The following is a 27,792-nucleotide window of genomic DNA, read 5'->3' on the forward strand; positions in this document are numbered from 1 at the left end:
TTTTACAAAGTTGACGGATAACATTTATTAAAACATGTCATACAAAAGGGCATGGTCTCTTCTATAAGAAGAAAATATTAAACAGTAACATTCAATAAAGTAAAACCATGCTGTACACTGAAGACAGCAATATATAAAGACAAAACTATTCAACTTTTGCAACACAGGCATAACATTTCACAAAATATCAATAAGATATGCACCTAATGATAATCTGTTTATCATCAAATGGTTTTGTGGTCTAAGAGTCACCTGACTTGCATAAATAAAGTAATCTTCTGGAAGAAACATTAGGAACCTCATAAAAGGAAAGAAGGCAGCAGCAACTGACATTATGACACAGGCTTCAAGCAACACTAAAAAAAAAAAAAAAAAAAAAAAAAAAAAAAAGTCACATTTGCAAAATGTGTTCCAGCATCTTCCCATTGGGCACTATCAGTAGAGATCTGAAATAAGAAACATGTACCTTAAAAACAAAACAAAAACAAAACAAAAAAAAAAACATGTACCTTTAAATGTATAAGTAGCAAAGAAAAAACCAAACAAACAAACCCTGGTTTTACTAAACAAAGTTAGTCACCCATGAAAGCAATTAAAACACAAAATTAGTGTGGCACAGGGGTTGGGGAAGGGGATAAATATGTTGCTTAGTTTCCAGCATTACTAAATTATCAGAGATCTTTACAAGGACAAAAACGTGGATCTGGTGTGATGGAGTCCTCTCCACCCTCACCCAAGTGGGGGGCTGCAGCAAATCCCCCTCCCCAGGACAAACACAACTGAGCTGCTTCTGCTCTGCCCCCATGTCACTTCAGCAGCAGCTTGGGAGAGCGCATGCCTCCACAGGAAGGGGTCACTGAGACCAAGCAGCTCTTCCCAACAGCTGGAAGCCAGTGCTGGGTCAGTTTAGTTCAGCAAATGGCTACCAGAATGAAGACCCTCTGGGCAGACTCTTTGAAAGTCGTGGCCTACAGAAGGGATTAGAGGAAGGTGAGATCTACAAATGAGAATTAACAGGCTGGGGCCCAGAAGCGCCTGAGGATAGACCTCAATACTCTAGGAAAGGCTACTGTATTCCTTCCTTAGATGATCCCTACTTGACCAAGTAGATTGTGATGTATAGATAAAAAATAAAAGGCATGGTATAAATACTAATATTAAATACCACTGGTGGTGCCTTGAAGCCCTTTCCCACTGGGACTGGAGAAGAACCACAGTTAAGACTCAAAGTAGGGGACAAATACCTAGGTTGTAGGCCATTAACGCGATCCCTGAAAGACTGTTTGGAAAATGTTACCCACAACTATCCAAACTCATTTGGAAGGATAAAGATTTTCTAAAGCTGTACTGAGGCTAAGGAAAGAGACTATCCAACCCGAAGTGGGCAGGAGAAAAAAGGTAGTAATCCAGTATGATCTCCTAATCCTAAAAAGCAAAGTGTAAAAAAATTCACTTTCACTATCCAAACAAACTAAGGCAATCTCTTTCCCCCACCTCTCTGAACATGGCCAGCATTTCAGATGCCCAACCATCTCACAGGGTCTGGCTGACCCGATTAGCAACACAAATTTTAAAGGAAACCCCAACTACCATAAACAACTTAAAACAGCAGATGTGAGGAACTTACATTTTAAATTCTATACTTAGCTGATGTACATCTAAGGATTTCAATAAAAGACACCTTTCTTCACAACACATGAAATAAGTCTCAGAACAAGTGACTACTTCCCAAACTGCCACCCAAGGGCTGCCCACCACTCCTGGTTAAACAAGAGTTCTTCATCATTACTCATAACAAAGGTGCTGTGCTAATTGCAGCATAACTGAAGAACCATTTTTTTCCCTAGAATTTTTTATTTATTCTAGAATACTTTCTAGAATATTTTTATTTTACCTCCCAGACTCTTCTCCCATAATGTCCCAATGCTCATCTGAATAACAATCTTAGTGGGAAACAGCACATCAAACCTTCCAAACAGGCAGAAAATGATTTGCTAATACCATGGGAGAAGGTGATCAGTTTTGGCAGAACAAAATGGCTTCACTGCCTTAGTACTGAAATTAGTAGGAATAAAAAAACAATTTCTCCTCACACATAATGGCTAGGATCATTCCTAAAATCCATTGGCTTCTAACATGGAAAAAAAAAAAAAAAAGAGAGAGAGAAGGAGGAATTGAACTTTGCTTGCACAGTCACCTCTATACACATCTGTCAGGTATGCAGAGAAAGGACTGTTAACTGGTGAAGTTTCGACACAAAGAGAATATTAATGTGGCAAACAACCAAGAGGTAATATCTAGTTTCTAGGTTAAAAAAATCAATATATATATATCTATAATAAAGTTTTAAATACAAAGTGCTTTTTATATATCGAGAATGATACAGTGTTAATGAATAGATAGATCCCTGTTCTGTAATGTTGATTACAAGAGTTAACTGGTAAATAAGTACTTTCTTTCTCCTTTCCAGACAAGGTTCAACCAATAAATGCCTTTGTGGTTGGAGCTTGAGGACTCAAGGCAATTGCCAGCAATGTCTATCACATTAGAGCAAAGCCAAACTTTTAAAACAAAATTTCACCTCAAATCCAAGAAAAGTTTTTATTTTCAGGAAAAAAGTTTCCACTTGGAAGTAAAAGACCAGTAATTTGTGGAAAAGTTGACATAATAGTAGCACCCTGTCCTACCCTAGTGAGAACTTCAGGTATATGACACAGCTTGAAAGCATCCTGAATATATGCTTCCTTTTTAACCTAAAACATCTGACAGAGCTGCAGAAAGGGTCGCAAGAACAGCTGCTTTTCTTGCTGGTTTCTGGTAAGTACAGCTATGTGGACTTGTAAATTTATGCAGCTTTACCTAGAATTTGGGAGCATGAATCTGTAGACTACTTTCTAAAGTTAGGATTCCTTTTTTCCCCCCTTGAAAACACATCCCAGCACTCCTAAAGAACTGGCAGCATTAGCTCAGTGTGCCCCTCTAAAACTACATCCCTTACCAGTGTATTTTCAAGATTCCTCTTGCTTGGGCAGTTGTTTTTCTCCTGCCGCTCAAAACTCTGCTACTTAGCAACTCTCACTGACAGTTGAAGTGTCACTATAGCCCCCTATAAACTCCTTATGCTTGCAGGTAACTCTCAGCCATGACTTCTGGCTCATTCCCACTAACTGGTCACTGAATGACCTCTTCAGGAAGCATCATAATCTGAGAGAGAAATGGCTGCAGCAGTCAATGGTACCATGGTAGAGTCAAAGCAGGCTAGACGCCTACTAGCCACAGTGCAGATCCCACTGTGTGGATGCTATAATTAAACAGGATTTGGGACAGCAAACCAATTAGAAATACCTATCTCTGGCACCCTAGAGAATTACAATTAGATACAATTGTCCAAACTAAATGTTAGTACTAAAATACAAAATTTTGCCTTATCAAGAATCTGAAACACATCGTGACAGTGGCATCTCACAGAAATTGAAGCTTGTACCGTTATTTGTTTCATACTTAGAACGTCGCCCTCTTAGCATCGCCATAGTTTTTAGTTAAAATACCCTTTAGAGAGAATAAAACCAGAGAAGAGAGCTCTGTTAATCAATTTAGCATCCTAGGAATCACATTATTTGTAGCTTTTACATTAAGTAGCATTTCATTCAGTGAGGCAGCTACCAAAACAAATCCACATTACCTAAGTATCTATGGGGAGAGCTAAATAAAATTCCAACATGACCTTGTAATGAGTGATCAAAATTTGCTGCCACCTGAAACAGAACTGGTAGGTTGGAGTCCAGTTCCAAGCGCAGGTGTCTCTATCACCAAGTCCACCTGCCTCAATCTCAACAATGGGCCTGAAGGTTTACCTTGCCAGTTGAGAGGTGGGTTAACTTCTCCCCATTACCCACTCCAGGCCTGGACAGGAACATACAAATTTGAGGAATTAGATTTTTAAATTGGCCTACTTAGAGCTGGTCTTTCAGAAATATCTTCCATTTTTTTTAAGCTTCTCTCATAATAGCAAGTAGCACGCATCATCTGTGCCCAGATTTGCATAATTACCATAGTTTATTTTTGTGCCTGCCACTCAAGGGCCAGATCCTATTTTTAGTTAGCCTCAGTCGTATTCTGCTCAGCCTTTGCAGCTTCGTAGGACTTGGTACAAGAAGTCACATGCCTGTGGAAACTGTCCCTCCACATAAATCTCTTTGCACAGATATTACACTCATACGGCTTTATGCCTGTATGAATTTTCATGTGGCCCACGAGATGATGCTTCATTTTGAATTTCTTACCACAGACACCACAGCCATAAGGCCGAAGACCGAGGTGCATGCTCATGTGTCGATCTCTCTGACTCTTGTGAGTGAAACTTTTCCCACACTGACAAGGATACAGCTTGTCGGTGGCGGAGAATCCTAAATGGGAAGCTTCTTCTTTAATCCCTGTAACCATTTCAATATTCTCACTGTAGCCTGATGCTAGGGCAGCCTCCTGTCTATGCCCAATTAGATTCCCATCTGACCTCTCTCCAGAAAACTCCTCCATAGAAGAGCCATAGAAATCCACCTGCTCATCATAATTGCTTTCATCAGCCTGTTCATCAAACTCTGCTTCCACTTTTTTTTCCCCGATATGAAAGTCTTCCTCTACTCCCGAAGGTTGGACTGAGTGCTCTGTCTGCATGGTATTGATGGATTCAGTGACCTGGTGCTCATCATAGGGTGCGTGCACATCCATGCCCTCACATGCCTGTTCAAAGCGCTCAGGCTTCACGTGGATCCAGCGTTTGTGAGCCATTATGCTGGGTTTGCTGTACATGGGCCGGGTGTAGTGAAATTCGGCACTGTCGCTAGCCCCCTCCTCTCCATCCTGGCTCGCCATTTCTGTGCTCAGCCGGTCATGCTCTGTGGACGAGTTGCTGGGAAGGTATTCATGCTCAGTGAGCTGAGATGACAGCTCGTCTTTGGTGCTCTCCTCTTCATTCTCTCCATCCCTCAGTTCTTGGGCTTTGGGGAAATCAGCATGGCCCCCAGAGCCTAGCTCAAAGCTCTCTACTAGGCCATTATAACTACTGCTGCTTGGAGACTGGTGGTCACTGCCATGATTTAACTTCTGACAAAGGACTGTAGGATTTCCCTCTAAAACCTCAGTGCATTTGTCTACCACATGCCACATCTGGAGGAAGCTTGCTGCTGTTAAGTAACTAACAATTTCTGGAGCAGGCATTACTAGACGTCCCGTATAACTAGACAGGAGAATGTTCTCAAACACCCTTGGGTTCATCACATCAGGTAAAACAATCCTCCTGCTGTTTTTCAGGAGTACCTGGTCACAAAAGTAGGGTGAGCTGGCAGCAAGAACAGCTTTGTGTGCCCGGAAAATGTGGCCTTGGACAACAATGGAGACATCACATAATTGTCCTTGCTGGCGCTGCTGGTTCAGTTTCTGCAGAATGGTACTGGAAAAATCAGGAAATTCTACTCGAAAAGAGTTTGTTCCAGGCTCCATTTCATCACAAATCTTGTTCAGTGCTACAAGAGAAAAAAAAATTAGTACTAATTCTGGCCCATACAGAAACTTGTTCACTAAGAAAACGAAGACAAGTTCGACAGTTCCATAAAGTCCCCTTGCCTGTGCGTACTGGTAGGTGGAACATTCATCCCCCAGAGCAAGTCTTGCAGGTGTGAGTATGCCCCAAACAGGAACCACCCACCACTCTTCAGTATTAACTCCTGATTTTGCCTATGTCTGTGAATGAAAGAATAGAAACCACAAAGATGTGATCTGTAAGCTATACAAATCTCCTAAATCAAACCAAGTAAATATTTCTAGTCAAAACAAACATCCTATCCAAAAGGCCAAAAATTTTAAGAGACCTCAGATTCGATCCATATTTGCCAAGTTGGGGTGAGGAAGTGAGGATGGAATTGTGGGAAGAAGGAAAAATTATGTAAAGGTTCTGAGACAAGAATGAACTCAGCAACTGTAAGGAACTACAAGGAGACCATTAGGCCAGATGCCAGTGCAGGAGTGAGGGAAAAAAGGGTTGAAGTGTCCAGAACAATCTCGCCTTCGGTCCCTCAGCACCACAGGGGCAATCTCACTGAAGCCCAAATAATGTGAGTTTCTCTGGTGGCCATCAGAATTCTAGCTCTTTATGAGCTTCTGATGTGAAGCAGAATGAAGCAGGATGGCAAGGTATTCCTTCTATCTGGTGGTCTCCAAGTTGTTTATAGACCAAAGAGCATAGTAAATATTGTCCGTTACTGAGTGAACTCAATCTGAAGATAAAGTTGTAACAAAGAATAAAGGACTGTGTTGTAGTGACGACATTTACAGTAGTAAATATATTTTGTGGGGCAGTCAAGCATTAGAGAAAATTTCTAACCCAGCAACAAGCAACAAGATAAACACTGTTTGAAATCCTGCTCATGCCCCATAATTCCATAGTAAATGAAAATAAACTAGTAAACCCAAGAGATTTATTGGTGCTATCCATCACCTAGCTCTAATACTATATCCAATGTTAAATATCAGATTTTCTAAGTATGAGATTAAACACAAAACAAAACAAACCCCCAAAGACTGAAAGTTATCTTTCAGAGACAGGGAGAAAGATCAAGAAAATAAACTAATGTTTCTTAAATAATTACTATATAGCAGAGACTGTACACCTTTTTATCACTTAATCTTTATAATGACTCTGCAAATGTGGAGACTGATATTCTCAAGTTCAGCTATTTCAAGTAACTTTCCCAAAGTTAAAATAAGAACTAATTTGTATTAAATTGGGATAGGATTCTAGGTCTCTGACTTCAAAGTCTATGCTATTTTTCCTATAACATCGCCAGCCTCTTCTGGGAAGATGCCAAAATACCAGGTTAGTCATTAATAATTAACAAGTAAAGACAGTATTTTTTTGTTTATTTTTATTTATGTAAATTCAATCAGCGAATGTATACATTATTAGTTTCAGATGGAGAGATCAGTACTTTATCAGTTGCAAATAACACCCAGTGCTTATCACATCACGTGTCCTCCTTAATGCCCGTCTACAAAGAAGTATTAATTTATGGCTATACCTCTTAAAACATTTTGTGATAACTTAAAACAAACAAAAGTACACCAGGAAACAAACTATTCAGGTATTTGCAATTTCAAAAGAAGTTAAATAGTACATAAACATAAGACTTAGAAGTATGGAAATTCTGAGAACGATATCTGGGTAAACATTCTCTGCTAGGCCACAAAGATCACCTTAGACTTTTGAAAAAATGGTGGGGTGGGGGGAATACACACATGTAAAAGCATTTACAGAAAGTTGCTTAAAAAAACAAAACTTGGGGGGAATCCCTGGGTGGCTCAGCAGTTTAGCGCCTGCCTTTGGCCCAGGGCGTGATCCTGGAGTCCTGGGATCCAGTCCCGTGTCAGGCTCCCAGCATGGAGACTGCTTCTCCCTCTGCCTGTGTCTCTGCCTCTCTCTCTCCGTGTGTCTCTCATGAATAAATAAATAAAACCTTAAAAAAAAAAAAAAGTTAAAAAAAAAACACAAAATTCAGGACGGCTGGGTGGTTCAGCGGTTCAGTGTCTGCCTTCGGCTCAGGACATGATCCCAGGGTCCTGGGATCAAGTCCCACATTGGACTCCCCCCGAGAAGCCTGTTTCTCCCTCTGCCTAGGTCTCTGCCTCTTTGTGTCTCTTATGAATAAATAAATAAAATCTAAAACAAACAAACAAAACAAACAAAAACTCTTCACTATTTATTCCTACTATTTCCCAAAGAAAATCACCATTAAAAATTCATATATTTGGGATCCCTGGGTGGCTCAGCAGTTTAGAGCCTGCCTTTGGCCCAGGGCGTGATCCTGGAGTCCTGGGATCAAGTCCCATGTCGGTCTCCCTGCATGGAGCCTGCCTGCTTCTCCCTCTGCCTGTGTCTCTGCCTCTCTCTCTCTCTCTGTGTGTCCTTGTGAATAAATAAATAAAATCTTTTAAAAAAAATCATATATTTCTAGAAACTTCTTTGTGCATATGTCAGAATAAATCATTTATATTCTTTAAAAATCCCTACCCAAATGGGTTCATTATGTACATTTTATTCTGCATTTAGCTTTTCTCACTTAATAGAGCTTGCAGATCTTCTGACATGGTATAGACTGATTGTGTCCCCCAAAATTAATGTTGAAACCTATTCCCCTAAGGTGATAGCATTTGGGGAGGGCCTTTAGGTGATGAGACCATGAGGGCAGAGCCTTCATGAATAAAATTAGTGCCCTTGTAAGAGAGATACCAGGGGTGCCTGGCTGGCTCAGTCAGTAGAGTATGTGATTCAATTGTGAGGTTGTGAGTTTGAGCCCCACACTGAGTGTAGAGTTTAGTTAATAAAAAAATTTAAAAATTAAAAGAGACACAGAGACTACTTTGCCCCTTTGGCCATGTGAAGACACATGGAAAAGGCAAACCATCTATGAACCAGGGAGTGGATCCTCCCTAGAATCTGTAAGTGCTTTGACCTTAGACTTTGGAGCCTCCAGAACTCTGAGAAATAAATTTCTGTTGTTTATAAGCCACCCAGTCTTTGGCATTTTGTTATAGTAGCCCAAACGGACTAATGTATCACATTAGTACAGAAAGAGCTAATGCAGTTCTGTTTAATGACTATATAACTCCTGCTATATGGACATATCCTAATTTAAGCAGCTCTCTTCTTATAGAATTTCAGTTGTTTGGGCTTTAGAAATTATGAGCAATGCTATTATAATATACACAATATAATTATATATCTGTGCATAACTATCTCAGCATATCTTTGGAAACATTTAAAGGTAATCTCTACCAGTGGGACTGCTTTGACATTTTTTTAAAGATTTTATTTATTTATTCATAAGAGACACACAGAGAAAGAGAGAGAGAGAGAGAGAGAGAGAGAGAGAGAGGCAGAGACACAGGCAGAGGAAGAAGCAGGCTCCATGCAGGGAGCCTGACATGGGACTTGATCCCGGGTCTCCAGGATCAGGCCCTGGGCTGAAGGCAGCGCTAAACCGCTGAGCCACCTGGGCTGCCCTGCTTTGACATTTTTTTTTTTTTTTGACATTTTGATGTATATTACCAAGCTACTGTCCAGAAGGGTTGCACCAAATCATACTCTTACCAACAGTAAACAACAGTGTCTACTCCTCCACAGTCTTAACACTAGACATCATCAAACAAGAAAAAAAAAGTTTGCAAATCTCCTAAGTGAATAATCCATGATTCATTGTCGTTTGGATCAACATTTCTTTAATTATGAATGAGAAAGATATTCTTTATTCATGTTTACTGGTCATTTGTTTTTACTATAAATTATCATATTCTTTGCTCAAATAAATTGGGTAATTCATCTCATTGATTTGTAGTTTTTTATAAACGAAGGAAATTAACTTTGAAATGTATATAAATTACCCAACCTTCGCTTTTATGGCTCCAGGGTTTTGTATTAGACATAGAAAGGCATTCCCACTCCAAGGTTATTTTTAAAAAGTAAAAAGAATTACTTAGTTTTCCCCCAGTACCATTTTTTTAAAAAAAGTATTTAAATGTTTACTACACAAAGAGTTTGTTTTGGCATAAGGAATAAGGTTGGGATCCAGCCCTTTTCCCTCCAAAGTATCTAGCCTATTTTCCCAACACTATTACTGACTACTAATCTTTTCATCTCTCTCTTTTTTTAAAAAAAGATTTTATTTATTTATTCACAAGAGACACAGAGAGAGAGAGAGAGGAGAGACACAGGCAGAGGAAGAAGCAGGCTCCATGCAGGGAGCCTGACATGGGACTTGATCCCGGGTCTCCAGGATCACGCCCTGGGCCGAAGGCAGGCGCTAAACTGCTGAGCCACCCAGGAATCCCCTCTTTTCATCTCAACAAAAGTGTCTTTTGTGGTATCTTAAAAGACTGAGAACAAGACTTTTAAAAACAATTCTTCAAAAATCAATGTCATAAGTGATTAACAGAGAAAATGGTGGAGTAGGAAGTTCTAGGGATTAGTCCCTCTACCAAAACAACCAGTAAACTGCTGAATGATCAGAATCAACTATTTCAGAATTCTGGAATCTGATCAGACACTTGTAGCAACCAAGACAATGCTCACTGAAGGGAGAGGCTGCTGAACCTCACTAAAAGACCTGTATGTTGTGTATGCACAAACCAACTATAATCCCCTGCCCCAGCCTGTGGGACAGCAGCCCACATTCCTAGAGTGGCTGGCTCACACCAGGGAGGACAACAAGGATTAAGTCCTTCAAAAGCTGTAGGGTTTGCATTCTGGCCAGTTTGGTGGATCCATACAGTTTTGTTTTGGCCCCCTTAGGCTGCAGTGGCTTCCCCAGCAAAATTGATTATAATTTTGTTTCTCCCAATCATAAGATTTTAAAATAACAAACACCCCCCTGACCCCCCAATTCCTCAGGACCTGGGTCAAAGTATTTAAAGAAGTCTGTCAGGTCACAGGCCAGCCACATAGATACAGCAACAGAAACTCCAGTGACTACATGCAACAAGGGGTACAGACTGCAAAATCATTTGGAAAAACTGTCATGCAAACAGACAATTACGGCCCTCAACAAGTAACAAAAGAAATCCCATAGGATGTGAAGAATCTGATTTCAAGAGTTACCATACTAGAATACTTAAATGTTTAGCTCTCACCAAAAACTACAAAGTATACCAAGAAAAAGGAAAATAGGTTCATTCACAAGAAAAAGAATATTAGAAACTATCCCTGATGATTTCAGACATTGGAAATCAAAGTTGTTAATCATTTGCCTGGCATATGCTCAAATTGCTTAAAACAAAAACCTCACTATGGACAAAGAACTAAAGGAAATCAGGAGAAAAATGTCAGTAAGGAGCTAGAAATTATAAAAAGGAACCAAATAGAAATTCTGGAGCCACGAAGAATAATAGCTATATCGTGGGCTGTACTATATCCCCCCAAAATTCATATGTTGAAACCCTGACTCCCCAAGTACCCTGGAAGGTGACTATTTTGGGAGGTAACTTTTATTTTTTATTATTTTTAAAAAAGATTTTATTTACTTATTAGAGAGAGAGAGAGAGAGAGAGAGGCAGAAATAGAGGCAGGGAGAGAAGAAGCAGGCTCCCTGCAGGGAACCTGATGTGGGACTTGATCCCAAGACCCTGGGATCATGCCCTGAGCCAAAGGCAGATGCTCAACCACTGAACTCAGGTGCCTGGGAGGTAAGTCCTTTAAAGAGGTAATTAAAATAGGGTTGTTAAGGTGGGCCCTAATCCAAACTGACTAGTATTCTTGGAAGAAATAAAATTTGGGACACACAGAGAAGCATGTAGAGTGTGCACAATGTGAAGAAACAGTGAATAGGTGGCAATCTGCAAGCCGAAAAGAAAGTTCTCAGGAAAAACCAAATATACCAACACCATGGTCTTGGTCTTCTAGCCTCTAGGATTGTGAAAAAACAAATTCCTGTTATTTAATTTACCTAGTCTGTGGTGTTTTGTTTGAAAGACATAAGAAACAAATACAAGTTGAAATTTAAAAAAATCCATGAGTTTAATGGTAAATTTAAGTAGGCAGAAGAAAAAAAAACACAAAGGACAAAGCAATTGCAATTATCCAGTCAGAGGACAGAAAGAAAAATGAAGAGAAATGAGCACAGTCTCATTTCATAGTATCTGTGGGATACCATCAAATGTACCAACATGCATACCATGGTGGTCTCCAAAGAAAGAACAGAAACAGTTTTAAAAGAAATATTGGTAGAAAACTTCCCAAATTTTATAAAAGACAAACCCATACATCGAAGAAGCTCAAAAACTCCAAGCAGGGTAAAATTAAAGAGATCCACATTAGACACACTATAAGTTAAATAGCAGAAAGTCAAAGACAAGGGAAATTAAAGCAGCAAGAAAGAAGTGCCTCATCACATAAAAAGGGAGCTTTAATAAGATTCACAGCTAATTTCTCATCAAAAAAATGTGGAGGCCAGAAGGCAGTGGTATGATATACTTAAAGTGCTAGAAGAGGGCAACCCTGGTGGCTTAGTGGTTTAGCGCTGCCTCTAGCCCGGGGTGTGATCCTGGAGACCCGGGATTGACTCCCATGTGGGCTCCTTGCGTGGAGCCTGCTTCTCCCTCTGCCTGTGTCTCTGCCTCTCTCTCTCTCTGTGTGTTTCTATGAATAAATAAATAAAATCTTAAAAAAAAAAAAAGTGCTAGAAGAAAAAACTGTCAACTAATAATTCTGTATCTGGCAAAACTATCCTTTGAGAAATTAAGACATTCCCAGATAAAAGTTAAGGGTATTCATTACCATTCCTCTACAAGAAATGATTAAAAAGGTTGTCCTTCAGGGCAGCCCTGATGGCTCAGTGGTTTGGCACCTGCCTTTGGCCCAGAGTGTGATCCTGGAGACCTGGGATCGAGTCCCACGTTGGGCTCCCGGCCTGGAGCCTGCTTCTCTCTCTCTGCCTCTCTCTGCCTGTGTCTCTGCCTCTCTATATATATCTCTCATGAATAAATAAAATCATAAAAAAAAAAGTGTCCTTCAGGCTGAGATAAAAGAATACTAGGTAATAATTCCAAGGCCTATGAAGATGTTATCTATGACAATAACATGAAGGGGGTGGGATAGAGATGTGAGGAGCACAGTGTTTGTATACTATTGAAATTAAGTTTGGGGGCATCTTGGTGGCTCAGTTGGTTAAGTGTCCATCTTTGATTTAGGCTCAGGTCATGATCTCAGAGTAATGAGATGGAGCCCCAGGTGGGGTATGCTTTAAATTCTCTCTCCCCACCTCTCCCTCTGCCATTCCTCCCCCCCGTCCCCCCGCCCCCACTGCTCACATACATGTGTGCACTCTCACTTTCTTTCAAAAAAAGAAACTAGGTTTGAATTAGTCAAACTTGGTTGCTAAATTTAAAATATTGATTGTAAACCTCAATTTAACTAAGAAAATAATATACATGAAAAGGAGAAGAGAATCAAAATGGCATACCAAAAAAAGAGTTAATAAATGTTTTTATCCTATTTTTGTAAGTAACTGTTTTTAAAAAGTAGTAATGGAAGAACTATGGAACAAAAAACATACAAGATATACAGAAAACAGCTAAATGGTAGAAGTAAACCCTTCCTTATCAGTATTTAAATGTAAATGGATTAAACTCCAATTAATAGGTGGAGATGGGCAGACCATATTAAAAAACATAGGATTTATTTATATCTTGTCCATAAAAGACAAATAAAATGATAGAAAAGATATTCCATGCAAGAGTAACAAAAAAGAGCTGGAGTGGCTGTATTATTATCAGACAAAATAGACTTTAAGTCAAAAAGGTTATAAGAACAAAGGACATTATATATTGATAAAAGGTTCAATCTATCAAGATAATGTAACAACCATAAATATTTATGCACCTAACAAGAGAAACATATATGGAACAAGATATTATGAGGCAAAAATGGACAAAATTGAAGATTCGATTCTGATTCCTTACTTTCAGTAATAGAAAAAAACAGACTTAGGATCTATAAGGAGATAGAGGATTTGAACAACATTACAACAAATCAATGACACCTAAAAGACATAACACAGATCACAAAAGTAAAGAAGCTCTGACACATGCTATAATATAAACATGCTAAGCATGCTAAATCATGCTAAACATTAAAGAAACCAGACACAAAAGGACACATGATGTACAATTCCACTTATGTGAAATATCTAGAATAGGCAAATTCAGAGACAAAAAATAGATTAGAGGTTTTCATGGGAATTACGAATGGGAGTTATTAATGGGTAGAGTTCTCCTTGGTGTGATGAAAAAAACTAGGGGGTAGGAAAGTGGTCCTGTTTGTATAACATTATGAGTATAATTAATGCCACTTGAAAATGGTTAAAACAGCAAATTGAGTGATATATATTTTTTAACACACATTTTTAAAAAACCTGGGGGAAAAAAGCAACATAACTTTATTTTCAACTATGTCAAGGTGTTAATGGTCCTTATAATTTAAAAGTATCTGACCCTGTGGGGAGGGCTGGCTGGCTAAGTTGAAGTATGTGAATGTGACTCTTGATCTTAGGATTGTGAGTTTGAGCCCCATGCTGGGTATAAAGGTTACTTAAAAATAAAATACTTTAGAAAAGTAAAAATAAAATGCAAGTATCTGACTCTGCCCTTAATTTTGAGTGAGTGTGGTATTTCTATATATTCCCTGTTCTTACTAACATGCAAAGCCTGAACCTCTCCTTCAGGTTTTCCTGTTACATAAGCCATATTTGCAAACCCATACGCAGTTGTGATCTATATTAATAGGATAGCTGCTGTTTCAATTTTTAAAAAGACTTTCACAGAAGTAATTAACTCACTAAAATAATACATAAACAAGTAAACCAACATAAAGTACTATATGCAAAGTACTCTGGGGGAATTTCTATGATGGTCAAGAAATCTCACTGTCCAGAGTTTATAATATGGCTAAGGAGATTAAAAAAAAAACAAACAAACATGCATACAACCCTATTATTCAAGGCAAAGCATGTTAAAAGCACCACAAGAGAACTATAAACCCAGAAGAAATTCAGGGGAGGGGACCTGGTATATCCTACAGTCATATATCCTTTCACAATAAATTTTAGGATCACCAGAGTAAGAGGAAAGATTTGAAAGCAGTATATAATCCTTCTCATCTACCATATCCTAACCAAAATAATCAAGGAAAAATGAAAAAATTGGATTTAGTCTTGCAAACTAGGGACCAGAGTAATCTGGTTAAACTTTAATTAAGGATAGAGTGGAGATGGGGCCAGACTGAGAGACCTTACCCCTGCAACTCCACCTACGACCCCTCAAAATCCTGATAGAGTAGCAGCAATCCTGAGATAAGAACACTAATGCCTGTTCATTTGGAAGGTCCATCCATGGCTAAAACCCCAGGATGGATGGACGATGGGATAGGTCCTGCAGATTGGCAATGTTCAGAGCTTGCTGCATTGGAATATCAAAGGTTTCATAAGCCTCAGCAGAAATTTTTTTAGAAACTTGACATGAGAGTGTGGGGCTGAGTAGTAGCCCCAGGAAGGAAGCAAAGGCACAGCCCATCATTTGTCAGCTGGGCCAAAGAGACTAGAGTAGATAGGTCTCTGGTACTAGAATTTCACCAACACAGAAGAAAGTACACAGAGCTGAAGCTCTCCTAGGAGTATCTAAGACCTAGCATCTGGTCCCAGACATTCAATTCAGGCTAACCCCTGGTGTCAGGATAATTCAGCCCGTCCTCCAGCTAAAGAGCTGAGAGTTGATTCTAACAACATTTGGGTATACGGTAAAAGACCTCAAAGAGGGAAAATTTTCAGACCCAGCAGGATGTTTTCCTCAAAGAATAAAAAACCTGGGATCCCTGGGTGGCGCAGCGGTTTGGCGCCTGCCTTTGGCCCAGGGCGTGATCCTGGAGACCCGGGATCGAATCCCACGTCGGGCTCCTGGCATGGAGCCTGCTTCTCCCTCTGCCTGTGTCTCTGCCTCTCTCTCTCTCTCTGTGTGACTATCATAAATAAATAAAAATTAAAAAAAAAAAAAAACCTGGTTGGTTTTATTCTAAGTATACACAGTCTGTATATACATTCTACAATAACAAAAAAGAAGAAAATAGTAAGGGATAAACAAAGAGCACAGTTGTTTTGTTTAAAGTAAGCTCTATGCCCAATGTGGGGCTTGAACTTAAGACCCTGAGATCAAGAGCCACATGCCTTGCTTGACTGAGCCAGCCAGGTGTCCCTAAAGAGCAGAGCTTAGACAGCATTTTAATTTTTATTTATTTTAATTTTTAGTAGGCTCCATGCCTAGGGTGGAGCATGAACTTACAATCCCAAGATCAAGACCTGAGCTGAGACCAAGAGTCAAACACTTAACCAAATGAGCCACCCAGATGCCCCTCTAATATAGTATTTTTAAAATGATGTTTCCAGGGGCACCTGGGTGGCTCAGGCAGTTAAGCATCTTCCTTCAGCCTAGGTCATGATCTTGGGGTTCTGGATTGAGACCTGCATCAGGCTCTCTGCTCACTGGGGAGTTTGCTTCTTCCTCTCCCTCTGCCCTCCACTGTGTTGTCGCCATCTCTCTCAAATAAATAAGTAAAATCTTTAAAAAAAGTTTCCACAAACTTATGAAAACATGGTCTTTATGAAAAAAAGACTGATGACTTAAAGATAAGATACAGAGAAACTAATAACAGAGTAGAACTGCAACAGTAGAAAATGGAATCAGTGATGTGGAAAGCACTCTGGGGGAACTTCTATCAGATTACAGAAGGATGCAATTATGAAAACAGCAAGATAAGAGAATAGGAAGACAGAGAATAGAGATTCAATGTATGGCTAATTAGTGTCCTTGAGACAAAGAACTGAATAGAGTAGAAGAACTAATCAAATATTTGATAGAAGTTGGGATGCCTGGGTGGCTCAGCGGTTGAGGATTTGCTTTTGGGTCCTGGGATTGAATCCCGCATAGGGTTCCCTGCATGGAACCTGCTTCTCCCTCTGCCTATGTCTCCGCCTCTCTCTCTCTCTCTCTGTCTCTCATGAATAAAATCTTCTTAAAAAACCAAAAAACACAAATATTTCATTGAAGAAAATTTCTGAATGAAAAATCTTGAGTATTTAGAAGTCTTACATCAGTAGTGGGGACAAATTAGCCCCAAACAAAATGCAGCTCTGGTCCTGTTAAACAGATCTTAAGAACAAGCCTCAAAAGGATCAAACTATTTAGAATATTTACATAGTACAAAGATATCCAGAGCCCAACAAAGTAAAACTCATGTCTGGCATCCAGTGAAAAATCACCAGGCATGCAAAGAAGCAGGAAAATATAACCTATTAATAAAGAAAAAAAAAACGTAATCAATACAACAGACCCAGAAATGACAAATTTATAAAACTGATAGAAAATACTGTATTCCATATGTTTAAGAAAATTAAGCACAGTAGCTAAATAGGGAAGCTATAAAAAAAAAAAGACCCAAATTGAATTTCTATAGATTAAATACAAATAAGCAAACACTGAGAACAACAGAACACTACAGAAGAAAAGATCAGTGAATCTAAAAACAAAGCAATATAAACAACCTAAAATAAACCAGAGAGGGGGGAAAAGGGCAGGGGAAGGGGAAACAAAGTATCAGTGAACCATGAGACAACTTCAAGGCACCTAACTGGAGTCCCTGAAGGAAAGCAGGTGGAATGTATAAAAACTGTAATTTTTTTGAAGAGACAATAGCCAAAATCTTCCCAAATTTCATGGAAACAAAATCCACACATCCAAGAACTTCCACAAACTCCAAGCACAAGAAGCATAAAAAGAACTTCACTAAGCCATACCATAATCCAATCACTTCAAACCAGTGATGAAGAAAAACTCTTAAAAGCAGCCAGAGGAAAAAAGACCCATTGTGTACAGTGAACCAAGGATAAGAAAGGCTGCAAACTTCCTGTCAGAAACAATGGCAGTCAGGATAGACAATTCAAGGTAGGAGGTGTCCTCAAAGTATTAAAGGAAAAAACCTGTTAACTTATATTCTATACCAAATCAAAATAGCTTCCAATAAAGGCAAAATATTTGTTCAGATACAGAAAAGACAATAGAATTCATCACCAAAAAAGATCCAAAGTCAAAAGAATGGGAATACGAAAGCAACAGTAAACCAGGCAATGTTATCAATGTCAAAGTAAGATTCCATGTAAAAGGCATCAAATGGGACAAAAATCTTACTGTTCTTATTTTGCAAGTTTATTGTTAGTTGATGAATTTCATAATTCAGTGAGGGTTATCTTGCAAACTGTGTAAATATATTCTTCAAGAAACAAAAGTGACAGAAACATAACTATGGTAAAAAAATATAAATTTCTTCTTTTGAATCTTTTTTTTTTTTAAGATTTTATTTATTTATTCATGACAGACACAGAGAGAGAGAGAGAGACAGGCAGAGACACAGGCAGAGGGAGAAGCAGGCTCCATGCAGGGAGCCTTGTGTGGGACTCGATCCAGGGTCTCCAGGATCATACCCCAGGCTGAAGGTAGCGCCAAACCGCTGGGCCATCAGGGCTGCCCTCCTCTTTTTAATCTTTAAATCAAGTAGGCAAAGGATAATTAGGGCCTAGAAACTTAGATTGGTATCATTGGTAATGCTAATTTAACTGAAACATACAACCTCTACAGGCTACAAATAATACATCTTTTTAAAGTTTTTATAGGGTATTTACACATACACACAAAATGGGTAAAGAGCGTGTCAGTTATTCTCAAAGCAAAAATGCATACATACAGCACGTCTGATTATGTGATTACACAATGTAATAAATCCAGGAATATTAAAGAATAAATTTTTAAAACCCCATCTGATAATTAAACAAAATTCTTAATTCTAAAACAACGAAGAAATTATTTTTTTTACAATGAAGAAATTAAAACTGCTATGTCAAATTTACAAAATTAGGAATAAGAAATGTAATATAATAACATTATAGAAACTATAAAATAGAAGACAATTCCACACTTAAATTTTAAAATCTCACTGATAAAAAGTTTTACAGAAAAATATAAATTTTCAGAATTGACCTGAGAAGAAGAAAAATCCGAACAGATAATTGTGGAGAATTTACGCCAAATAGTTCACATGATTTCCAAAAGCATACCAGGTCTAGAATAATTTATAGGAAAATTCTACAAAGCAAATTAATTCCTATGCTATAGCAACTGTTTCAAAGGAGAAAAAAAGGAGCAAGGGAATAACAGTGGAAGAAAAACCTACTACTTTTATTTAAGCCTTGGTATTGGGGCACCTGGGTGGCTCAGTTAGTTAAGTTTCTGCCTTTGGCTCAGATCATGATCCTAGGGTCTGAGATCCAGTCCCACATCTGGCTCCTTGCTCAGTGAGGAGTCTGTTTCTCCCTTTCCCTCTGCCCCTCCCCACCCCACTTACTCATACTCTCTCTCAAATAAATAAAATCTTAAAAAAAAACAAAAACCCAAGTATCAAAGTTAGATACGAAAGAAAAAAACTATAAACCCACCTCACTTATTAACATAGAAAAATTATAAATCACATGGCATTCTGGTTTGTTTTCTTTAATCTCATGGGGGTCAAGTGCACTGTGAGTGTGGCACACTGAAGAAATGGAGTTCTTGCTCCCATCCCACTTAGGGCAAGCTCCCTGACTGTTGTAAAACTACCAACAGAAAGCCAACTCACAAGCTCTCTCTGAGCTCTCTTCAAGACCACTCCTGGGGATCCCTGGGTGGCGCAGTGGTTTGGCGCCTGCCTTTGGCCCAGGGCGCGATCCTGGGGACCCGGGATCGAGTCCCACGTCGGGCTCCCGGTGCATGGAGCCTGCTTTCTCCCTCTGCCTGTGTCTCTGTCTCTCCCTCTCTCTGTGTGACTATCATAATTAAATAAAAAAAAAAAAAAAAAAAAAAAGACCACTCCTGGTAAACACAGATTACCTGTGCTTCCTTCTACAAGTGACAGGGAGTGCTGGGAGATGACCCTGGGAAGGTCTACTCTGCTAAAGGTGCAATCTGAACTCTAAATGTGGGAGCTGAGGGCAGCACTGGAAACTCAGTGAGATGCTGTGAACTATGTTCAGGAAAAACAATCTGCTGATGCACTTAAAAGCAAGTCTGAAGTACTTCAATAAGTCTGAAGTACAGGCTTAATTTCAAGATTTCAGCAAATCGAGGTTTGAGGTGATGAAAGTTTAACCGTGACATTTCTTCAGTATTTCTTCACAAAATACTGGTGACATTTACTATGTCCATGTGCCTTGCTAATAAATACTACAGGTGTGTGAGCAGCAGAAACTAAACTAATGGAAAAGAGAGATGGAATTGGTAGGGCTGACAGAATTGGCAGGTAGGAAGATGCAAGGGTAGGGCAAGGCACAAATAATACCATCAAGGGAATGAAAAGATAACCTCCAACACAGGATGCAAATCACATTAACTGTTAAATGACCTGTATCCAGAATAAAGAACTCTTAAAATTTAATAACAGACAACTGAAAATGGGCAAAGGATTTGAATAGGCATTTCTCCAAAGAAGATAAACAAATGAGCAAACACCAAAGATGTTCAGTATCATTATTCACTAGGGAAATGCAAATTCGAACCACAGTGAGATATTACCCATTCAGATGGTTATGATAAATAAGACAGACAAAAACAAGTGTTGACATAGATATGGAAGGATCAGAACCATTACACACTGCTAGTGGGAATATAAAATGGTGCAGCCATTTTGGAAAACAGTTTGGCAGCTCCTCAAAGAATTAAACATAGAGCTACCATGTAACTCAACAATTCTACTCATAGGTATATATCCAAGAGCATTGAAAACATGATATCCACAAAAACTTACACATAAATGTCCACAACAGCATTATTTATCATGGCCAAAAAGTGGAAATAACTCAAATGTCCTCATCTGATGACTGAAAAAATAGAAGTTTTATATCTATACAATTAAATATCATTCCATTTTATTATGTATGTAATTACTAATCATTTATGTATTGTTATTATACTATGTCATTATCTTGGCAATAAAAAAGAATGAAGTGCTGATAGATGTGATAACACAGTCGAACCTTGAAAACATTATGCCAAGTCAAAGAAGTTAGACACAAAAGGCCACATCGTATAGAATTCCATTTATAAGAAATGTCCAGAATAGAAAGGTTTATAGACAAAAAATAAATCAGTGGCTGCCAGAAACTAAGGGGAAAGGAAAAGGAAGTGAAATTGGTTTGCAGGGGAGGGGGGGGGACTGTTGAATGAAAATTCTAAAATTAGACTGCAGTGATGGGTAAACAATCCATTGAATATACTAAAAAGTTTTAAAAAAAGATTTTATTTATTCATGAGAAACACATAGAGAGGCAGAGATACAGGCAGAGGGAAAAGCAGGTTCCCTGTGGGGAGCCCAATACAGGATTTGATCCCAGGACCCCAGGATCACAACCTGAGCCAAAGGCAGATGCTCAACTACTAAGCCACCCAGGTGCCCCTCCAAAAAACTTTTAATTGCACATGAATTATACCTCAATAAAGCTGTTTAAAAAATAAAGTTACCAAAAAATAAAAATAAAAAAAATAAAAATAAAAAAAATAAAAATAAAAAATAAAGTTACCTATACTGACCACAAAGTTTTCAAACTGGGTAACTAGGAAAATAATTGTAATTAGTAGGAATAATAACAGCATCTACTATTTACTAAATGCATGGATTGTACCAGAATCTGTATAAAACCACTGTATGTATTTTATCTCATTAATCCTTAAAATAATCCACTGGATATGTATTTTTTATTCCTACTGTATAGAAGAGGAAACAGAGGTTAAACTACTTGCTTAAGGTCATTTAACCAGTGGGTGGTAAAGTTGAAATTTAAATTCAGAACACTTGCTCAGGCCCAATACAGCTAGAAGACAATATGGAAGATAAAAGTGAATACTATTTTCACAAATACACAAATGAAATAATCTATAATATACAACGTATTCCTAAACTCCAGAGTAAATTATTCACCATCCTCAGACTTACTGAAGTACTAGCAATTTTATTTATCCTGCACATAGTTTAAGAAAAACAAAACACCAACAGTAACTATTCTAAAACATGCATACCTATCCCCGCTCATTCCCTCCATGGTTCACGGAGGCTCTCTGGCTTTTTTAAAAGCAGAGGACAACAAGGAGACTGAAGAATCACTGAGCTCTACATGACCTCCAAGATCTCTTCCAACTTTGATGAGTTTAACAGTTGCCTGTATTCATTATACAGCTAAAGGACAGTATGCCAAATGTTATGCATCATTTAAACACAATTTCATGTCTTAAAAACACAGATAGCATTATAATAGGGAAACAGACCCATTAGTCTTGAAGCCCTCCAGAGATTTCTTAATCAGAACAGAGGGTAATTTGCATACTTACTGTAGGGAGCACATTTAAACACAGTAAATACCACTTTAGTAAATCTAAAGGCTGGTAAAAATGTACAAAAATACCAATACCCATGCCTACCAAAATTCTTTACATTAGTCAAATGCTTTACAAGTTCACAAAGCAGACTATGGAAACTTGGATCCTGCAATACCCCTGAATCCTCATACTCATTTTAAAGATGAGCAAACTAAAGCTTAGGAAGGTTAAAAGACCTGCCCAAGGTCATATATCTGAGAAGTGATAGGTCAGGATTCAAATCAGTTTAATTGAAATCTAATATTTTCCAAAGTTAAAAAAAAAAGTCACTCGGCAGAGAAGTTTCTCTGAAGTTAAATGCCGTAAGGGTAAGATGTAGAACAGCGACTGATCTTAAAATATGCAATAGCTCCTCCACAGAAGAGAAGTAAGAGAAATTCTGGTCTAGAGCAATTAAATACATCATTATTTTGCTGAAAAAGAAACCATTTTAGTAAATAATTTTTAAAAACCTGTCTTTTTAGTAATTTCATAGCTTACCTAATGCAAAGCTGGATTCCTGGAAAAAAACCCCTTATGCCATGGCCATCACAAAGCAGTATGGATGAAAGAGGAAGAGGAACCCATTTCTCAGTTTTGCTTCAAATTAAAATTGCACTGACTTCTGAAAGAAAAAAATCATGTTGAAAATGTAAAAAAAAAAAAAAAAATACTGGTGACATTTACTATGTCCATGTGCCTTGCTAATAAATACTACAGGTGTGTGAGCAGCAGAAACTAAACTAATCAAGATCGGTATTTTTGGTTATATTAACTTCTATTCTGTACTTTCTTTGCTTCTGTGTTGTATTTTTTTTTTTTTTATGATAGGCACACAGTGAGAGAGAGAGAGAGAGAGAGGCAGAGACACAGGCAGAGGGAGAAGCAGGCTCCATGCACCAGGAGCCCGACATGGGATTCGATCCCGGGTCTCCAGGATCGCGCCCTGGGCCAAAGGCAGGCGCCAAACCGCTGCGCCACCCAGGGATCCCTGTGTTGTATTTTTTAAAGAGACTTTTAATTTTGAAATAATTTTAGATTTACGGAAATCGCTGAGCCACCAGGGTTGCCCCAGTTTTATTTTAATTTTTTAAAGATTTTATTTATCTACTCATGAGAGACACACAGAGAGAAGCAGGCTCCCTGTGGGGAGCCTTATATGGGACTCAATCCCAGGACCCCAGGATCAAGACCTGAGCCAAAGGCAGACGCTCAACCACCGAGCCACCCGTGCCCCTCTTGCCCAGTCTTAATAACATCTTATATTACCATGGCACATTAGTTAAAAGTAGAAAACCAGTACTGATCAATGTCTATGTAATTTTACAGAATTGAGATATCCTCTGGAAAAGTGTTTTCGGTCTCCAGATCATTGCCAATCAGCACCTCTACAGGCTCTCCTAATTGGAAGACTTTAGCCAAAAAACTTAGTAAAACCTATTTTAGGATTTTTTTTTCCTATTTTAGGTTTTAAAAAAAATTACGCTACCTACTTAATGAGGTTTGGTTCTGGTCTCCTTTTAATTTTAAGCCACTGCTGAATGTTTTACTTAAAACTTCAGGGCAAACATTCCATTGTAGGAAACTCTGAGATTCAAAAGAGAAGGTTTTGTTCTAATCACTAACTCCCCATTTATCGGTCATCCTGCCATTACATTACAATATAGCCAAGGAAATGGTTTTATTTTTTTAATGTATTTATTCATGAGAGACACAAAGAGAGAGGCAGAGACACAGGTGGAGGGAGAAGCAGGCTCCCTGTGGAAGCCCAATGAGGGACTCCATCCCAAGACCCCAGAATCACAATCTGCCAAAGGCAGATGCTCAACCACTGAGCCACCCAGGTGTCCCAAAGACATGGTTTTAAATGTACTCTCAAATTCCTTAGCACTTGGAGTTAAGAAGCTCAAATCAAGAAAAGCAGAAGGCCGAAATAGCACTCAGTTTCAGGAAAATGATTAGCTACAAACCAACAAAATAAAGGAAAGATGTTTTCCTCAACATGTTACAAATAAGACAAAAATCTTTCTTTTCCAACTGTAAATAAAAAGAAGGGAAAAAATGGGATCCCTGGGTGGCGCAGCGGTTTAGTGCCTGCCTTTGGCCCAGGGTGCGATCCTGTGGTCCCGGATCAAGTCCCGCGTCGGGCTCCCGGCATGGAGCCTGCTTCTCCCTCTGCCTGTGTCCCTGCCTCTCTCTCTCTCTCTCTCTCTCTCTCTGTGTGACTATCATAAAAAAAAAAAGGGAAAAAATAAAAGTTCATAAAAACGTAGAGTACATTCGACTGATTTTAAGAGGCATATTTCAAAATTTCTGCAATCAGGATATGATGGCCAAGTGGAAATTTTAATGCTTGTCACTGCCTGAGACAATGATAGAGCATTCCTGAGAGCCACATCAGTGTTTCTGAAGGCACAAAAGAGGACACTGGAAAAGTATGGACCCAACTCTGAACTGAGAAGTATTCAAAAAGAGTAGGAATGTTAAAAATTTAACAAACACTTTAGCCAATTTATTTCACTTATTTTTCTTTTTATTTAGCATTAGAATGATGTCATTTAAAAATGTCTAAATAAGTCTAAAAATATTTCTCACTAAGAATTTTTATAAGCCTAAATGATTAAAAAAGCACATGTCATAGCTAAATTGACGGTGTTTTTTTCTCCTTTGGTGGTACAGAAAACAATCAATGGTATTAGGATTCAATACAGTATTAATTCAGCTGCAATATCTCACAAGAAAGCTTGAAAAACTACCATACTGGCAACCTGATAGCTTAAATAAGAGAACGTAACATAAAGGCCTCCCCCATCAGAAAACACACAGGAAATGACACATAATTTTGCATTATCATAATACAGGGCTATTTTTCCAACCCTAAAGTTTTCTTTATGTAAAAAGTAAAATCTTTCCTCAAATTTCCCATGGGTCTGCAGCAGATGCCTACACTGAATCCAAGAACATGGAGGGAGAAGAGCCAGGGCAGGAATTTGCCACAAGTAGAAAGCTTAAGGGAAGATTTTAAGCAAATTCTTTTAACTGAACTCCTTTTCTGAGAACATTAGCTATGACAAAAGCAGGTATCAACAAACGTAGGTTCAACTAAATATTCCAAAGACACACAAAATAAATTTTTAAAATCACATTTTCAAAGAGCTGCTTAGTTCCAAGCTTCTCCAAAGAGCAGTTTGGGTTGTTTGGTTGTTTGGTTTTATTCTGTACTGTGGTAAAATACACTTCACATAAAATTTGCCATTTTAAAGTGTACAATTAGTGGCATTAAGCACATTCACAGCATTGTGCAACCATCACCACTATCCATTTCCAGAACTGTTTTCATCATCCCAAACTAAAACTCTGTATTCGTTAAACAATAATGCTCCATCTCTTCCTGTCAGGCCCTGATAAGCTATATTCTACGTACGTCCCTATGAATTTGCCTATTTTAGATACCTCACATGAGTGGCCTCATAAGATATTTGTTCTTTTGTGTCTGGTTTACTTCTCCGGTGAGTACTTTAGTAAAGAAAAGAATGAATCCCAAATTATTAGGTTTCTTATCATTTAACTGTAGATACTGACACAATCTCTGAACTATGCATACAGCTTTCTCAGAAATCCTGCTATTCCATGAGCCCCATGAGGCAGAGAATCTTAGACTGACTATTCCTTAGCCTGTGGACAGGTCTAGTTCAGCAGCTGTAACGCAAAGAGCAGGCTCTTGAGAGCCCCGGAGGCCATCCTGGGGTAAGGGGCTGGAGCAAAGGGAAGTGGAGGGTTGTGCAGGCCAGAAAGCCATGCATAAAAAAAAAAAAAAAAGACAAGTATGTATCAAGATACTCTGGCCCTGAGATGGTCTCTGGTTTGTCTCCCACGAGGCGTTCCTGCACCGGCACACTTGGGCTGGGCGGCACCTGTCAGAGTTGAGGCCAGACTGCAGTGTAGTCACTGAGACTGTCACCAGTTGCAGGAAGCTTCACGGGGTCATGAGTCATTTTGCATGGCTCAGAGGTCCGGGCAAGCCTGCCCTGCTCCGCCCAGACAAACCTAGTTAGGAGACGCACAAACAAGAGAGAAAGACACAAAACTGGCAGAAACACAGACGGCCAAAGAGCAAGGCTGACAGGCAGGCAGGCCATGAATGAGAGTGAGGACTGAGAGGGAAACACAGGGTCAAGAGTCACATAAGCAAAGTAGAGACAGAAGAAGAAAAAAAAAAAGGGGGGGGGGGTTGCAGATAGAGATGTGTGCTCAGCAAGAGAAACTGGGGAGAAATACAAAGTCGATAGTGGCGGAGTTCAGAGGCAGAAAGGGCAGGTGACAACAGGTGACAGAGACGTCAACAGAGGGGAAACACTACTTAGAAGCAAACGGAGGCAGGCACCAGCCAAGGCCGGGTGCTGCCTGTCTCCCGGCTTCGGCTCAAACCCGAGGCCGCCTCGCCGCACCCACACGGCGCCCCCGAAAGGCCGGCGGACGTTCCCAGGCGGGATCTCTAAGCGCTCCGGCCCGCCGAGGTCCGCCGCCGCGGGGTGACCTTGGGCGAGACGCTGCTTCGGGGGCCTTGGGTGTCGCGGCCCGCGCACCGGGCTGGCTGGAGGCCGCAGGAGTCGGCCTCGGGCGCGGGGACTCCAACCGCCCGAGCGCGGCTTCTTGAGCATCCCGGTCTGCGGAACGGGCCTGCCGGGCCGGGGGGCGCGCGCGCGCCGGGACCTGCGGAGGAAGCCCTTAAACCTCCCCGGCTGCCCTCCCTGTCCCCTCGCTACCTGTCGTCCCGACTTCGCCGTACCTGCTAAGGGCTCCGCGTTCACATAACCCGCCCGCGGGACACTTTCCGCCGCCAGCGACAGGCCCGTTCAAGCCGTAGCCGCCGCGACCGCCTCAGCCTGCACCTCCCGCCCCCGGAAACGCTTCCCGGTTCCGCCCCCGAAACTGCCAGTGCTTCCGGGGGTGCGTCAGAGAGAAAACGCTGTGCGCATGCGGGACTCTCCTGCGGGGCGGGGCGTGAGGGGAGCGCGCTGCTGCAGCCCTACTCCTGCGCAGTGCAACCTGGCGCGGGTCAGTTGTCTTCAGGGACTCCGGGTGAGGCCGGTGCTGGGAATGAGGGAGCTGACACCGAGTCCTAACCCCTTTTCAGACTTGATCTCTCTCATGCTGCCTAGCAGAGGCCGTGTCGAATCCATTTTTGTCTCCGAGGGCCTTTGGCACGTAGTGGATGCTCAGGGAATGTACAAGGACAGGAACAGTTCCATCTGTGCCAGGCGCTGTGCTGGGTCGGTCCCTCTAAGAAAAACCTCATTTTGTTCAGGTCCCAGAAGAGACCCTTTGATCTCAGGGGAGGTAGATCTTCACTGCTACTAGGAGGAATGCCTCATGGTTAGTCCAAACTATTCACAGTAATCTCATGAGCCAAGTGGTTAGACAAAGCATAGTCATGTGACCAACTCCTAGCCCATAATACTTTTTTATTTTTATTTTTTTTCTAGCCCATAATACTTAAAAAAAAAAAAGAAAAGAAAAAAACAAACAAAAACAAAAAAACAAAAAAAAAGAAAAGAAAAGAAAGTCCAGTAGGACTTCTAGTTGAGTATGCTCAAGTGCTTTGCCACTTTTATTCTCTTCCTTCCCCTAAGCAGACTTGAAGGTTGGAAGTTCAGTCCCCATCACGTGCCTATGATGGGACAAGCAAATGCTAAGGTTGGCAAAATGGAAAGATTGAAAGAGCCTAGGTCTCATGTGACATTAAACTACAGTTCTAGCTTACCTCTG

General features: G+C 39.9%; 1 protein-coding gene across 10 annotated transcripts; it reads right to left on the minus strand.

Annotated features, from left to right (window-relative positions):
• Window positions 1-26,971, minus strand: ZBTB43 (zinc finger and BTB domain containing 43). 10 transcript variants are annotated; one of them, XR_003146931.2, is made up of 4 exons: window positions 26,813-26,971; window positions 22,525-22,648; window positions 3,855-5,522; window positions 1-356 (listed from the first exon to the last, which is right to left on the minus strand). XR_003146931.2 is itself a non-coding variant. In XM_025475174.3 (3 exons), the coding sequence occupies exon 3, from the start codon at window positions 5,497-5,499 to the stop codon at window positions 4,096-4,098; it is 1,404 nt and encodes a 467-aa protein (XP_025330959.1). In that variant the 5' UTR covers window positions 5,500-5,522; window positions 22,525-22,648; window positions 26,813-26,971; the 3' UTR covers window positions 1-4,095. The 10 variants fall into 10 exon arrangements, 7 of the variants coding, with proteins under 7 accessions (XP_025330959.1, XP_025330961.1, XP_035576499.1 ...); XM_025475174.3 differs by having other exon boundaries at window positions 1-5,522; XM_025475176.3 differs by having other exon boundaries at window positions 1-5,522; window positions 22,525-22,645; window positions 26,813-26,951.
• Window positions 26,972-27,792: the final 821 nt, after the last annotated feature.

This window comes from Canis lupus, chromosome 9, assembly GCF_003254725.2.
Source record: "Canis lupus dingo isolate Sandy chromosome 9, ASM325472v2, whole genome shotgun sequence".
In the NCBI taxonomy this organism is placed as follows: domain Eukaryota; kingdom Metazoa; phylum Chordata; class Mammalia; order Carnivora; family Canidae; genus Canis; species Canis lupus.